The sequence below is a fragment of the Charadrius vociferus genome, unplaced genomic scaffold (genome assembly GCF_000708025.1).
Source record: "Charadrius vociferus isolate BGI_N301 unplaced genomic scaffold, ASM70802v2 scaffold509, whole genome shotgun sequence".
In the NCBI taxonomy this organism is placed as follows: domain Eukaryota; kingdom Metazoa; phylum Chordata; class Aves; order Charadriiformes; family Charadriidae; genus Charadrius; species Charadrius vociferus.
Window position 1 is genome coordinate 554639 of NW_009650093.1, and position 1905 is coordinate 556543.

General features: G+C 54.3%; 1 protein-coding gene across 1 annotated transcript; it reads right to left on the minus strand.

The window, feature by feature from the left end:
- Nucleotides 1-943: 943 nt before the first annotated feature.
- On the minus strand, nt 944-1542 carry GNGT2 (guanine nucleotide binding protein (G protein), gamma transducing activity polypeptide 2). The gene is made up of 2 exons (XM_009892196.1): nt 1459-1542; nt 944-1069 (listed from the first exon to the last, which is right to left on the minus strand). The coding sequence occupies exons 1-2, from the start codon at nt 1540-1542 to the stop codon at nt 944-946; spliced, it is 210 nt and encodes a 69-aa protein (XP_009890498.1).
- Nucleotides 1543-1905: the final 363 nt, after the last annotated feature.

A 1905-nucleotide genomic window follows, 5' to 3' on the forward strand; every position in this document is an offset into this window, starting at 1 on the left:
GCAGCCCCTGCGGGGCCCGGTCACGGCAGCTGAGGGTGAAGCAGCGGCAGCGCTCGGAGAGCCACCGCGGTCACGGGCAAGACCTGACAGCCCTGGGCTTGCTTTCCCTGGGGGTTTCCAGCGGAGGAAGCGAGACCCAGAGGCGGGGTGAGGGTTTGAACAAGCCTCGCTCCTTCCCCTGCCCTGCCCCACGTCGGGTGAAGCCCACCCAGCCCCGCTCTGGTCATCCCCTGGCTCTCGATGCAAAGCGCTTGGTGGGTGCCGTAGGAGCGGTGGGCAGCGGTGGTCACCAGCTGCGGTGGGAATGCGTTGGAATAAAGAGAATAAAGCTTCAGAGCCCTGAAAGCCTCAAAGCAGCAGGGTGGGTATTTGCCCTCCTGTGCCGGGTGGGGAAACTGAGGCACCAAGAGGAAACGGCTTGAGGTTCTGCCGGGAGGCTCTTCTGCAGCAAGCGGGGGCTCGGCTCCGGGGCTGCTTGGAGACGTCTGAGACTAGACGCGGCTCTGCTGTTTTGTTAAAGCCCAGTTTGCTGCTGACTGCTAAAAATGCAGAAGTTTTGCTTGCAGGAAACCAAATGTAAATCAGCCGTGAGAGCACAAACGCTGCACTGGCTGCTGGACACCCTCTCGGTGGCAGTGGGGTGATTTTTTTTTTCTTCTTCTTTTTTTTTTTTCTTCTTTTTTCTTTTTGTTTTATTCTTTTTTTTCTTCTTCCTTTGTTCCCTTCTTCTTTTTTTCCCTTCTTTTTTTCTTCTTCCTTTTTTCCCTTCTTTTTTTTTTTTGTCTTTTTTTTTTTTTTTCTTTTGCTGTCCTTTAGATGTGCTACGCTTTGGTTCTGGACTCCCCAGCACTGAGGTCAGACTACAGGGAAAGCAGGTTTCTGACAGTCTTGGCTTGCACACGGGAACATCCCTGTGCCCGGCGGTGACAGCAGTAGAGGGATGTCAGCTTATCGTACAGCCGCCCTTCTCCTTGAAGGGGTTCTTGTCCTCAGGGACACCTTTCAGCAGCGGGTCCTCGCCCGCCATGGACTCGATGTACTCCTTGATCTCTTTGCCGGTCTTGGAGACCTGCCAAGGAAGGAGATGCTCTGCGTGGGTTACGGGAACAAACCCTGGCTGCAAAGCGCTCGTCGGCCGCCTACGAACCCTTTCGTGCGGCCGGGAGAGGGGGAACCGTGGCCATGAAAATCCCACCCAGCGTGGGGTGTCCTCGAGAGCATCCCCGGGGGAGCTATGGGCACCTTGCTGCGTGTGGGGCTGCAGTTCCGGGCTCTGGGATGTGGGGCTGAGCCCGAGCTGCAAGTTTGCATCAAGGGGAGAGGTATGAATGCACATGCTTGTGCCTGTATTTGAGGTTTAATTTCAGGGGTTGTGGGGTTTTTGTCCTTTGCAGCACGATCAGGTCAGGAAGTTACCCCGGGGACCGGCCCCTCTGTGCTTTGGGTGAAAAAACTCACCATTTGCCTCTCATTCTTCACCTCCTTCTTCAGCTGATCCAGCTCCATCTTCAGCAGCTCCTTCTCTGTCATGTCCTGAGCCATTTTGCCCTGTAACAACAGGGAAATGGCGCATTATTAGTATATACACGGCCTTCCAAGGCTCATTAGGACTATTGCTTTGGCCATAATAGTATTGCAAATGCCACTAATGTCTCAGCTACCCCCATGGCGAGATATGGGCTGATGCTAAAAAATCCCCCCGAGGCAGAAGGCACCTTTCAAGCACCTTTCAAACCCCTTCTCCTAACATCTGCTGTAACCAGATTGTGGTTTGCTTGTTCCCAGCGGGCACATGGAGCGACAGATGCAGTATGAGGGCAGCGGAGGAGGACCCATCCTGGTTTTTAAAGAGATCTTTGCTCCCGCAAAGAGGTTCTTTCCCCAAGACACGAGGTGGCCCGTTCA

Excerpts from the sequence above, each read along its gene's own strand:
- GNGT2 (XM_009892196.1), bottom strand. The coding sequence starts at position 1,542 with ATGGCTCAGGACATGACAGAGAAGGAGCTGCTGAAGATGGAGCTGGAT. Across the intron at positions 1,070-1,458 it reads TGAAGAATGAGAGGCAAATG|GTCTCCAAGACCGGCAAAGA; the intron begins GTGAGTTTTTTC and ends CTTCCTTGGCAG.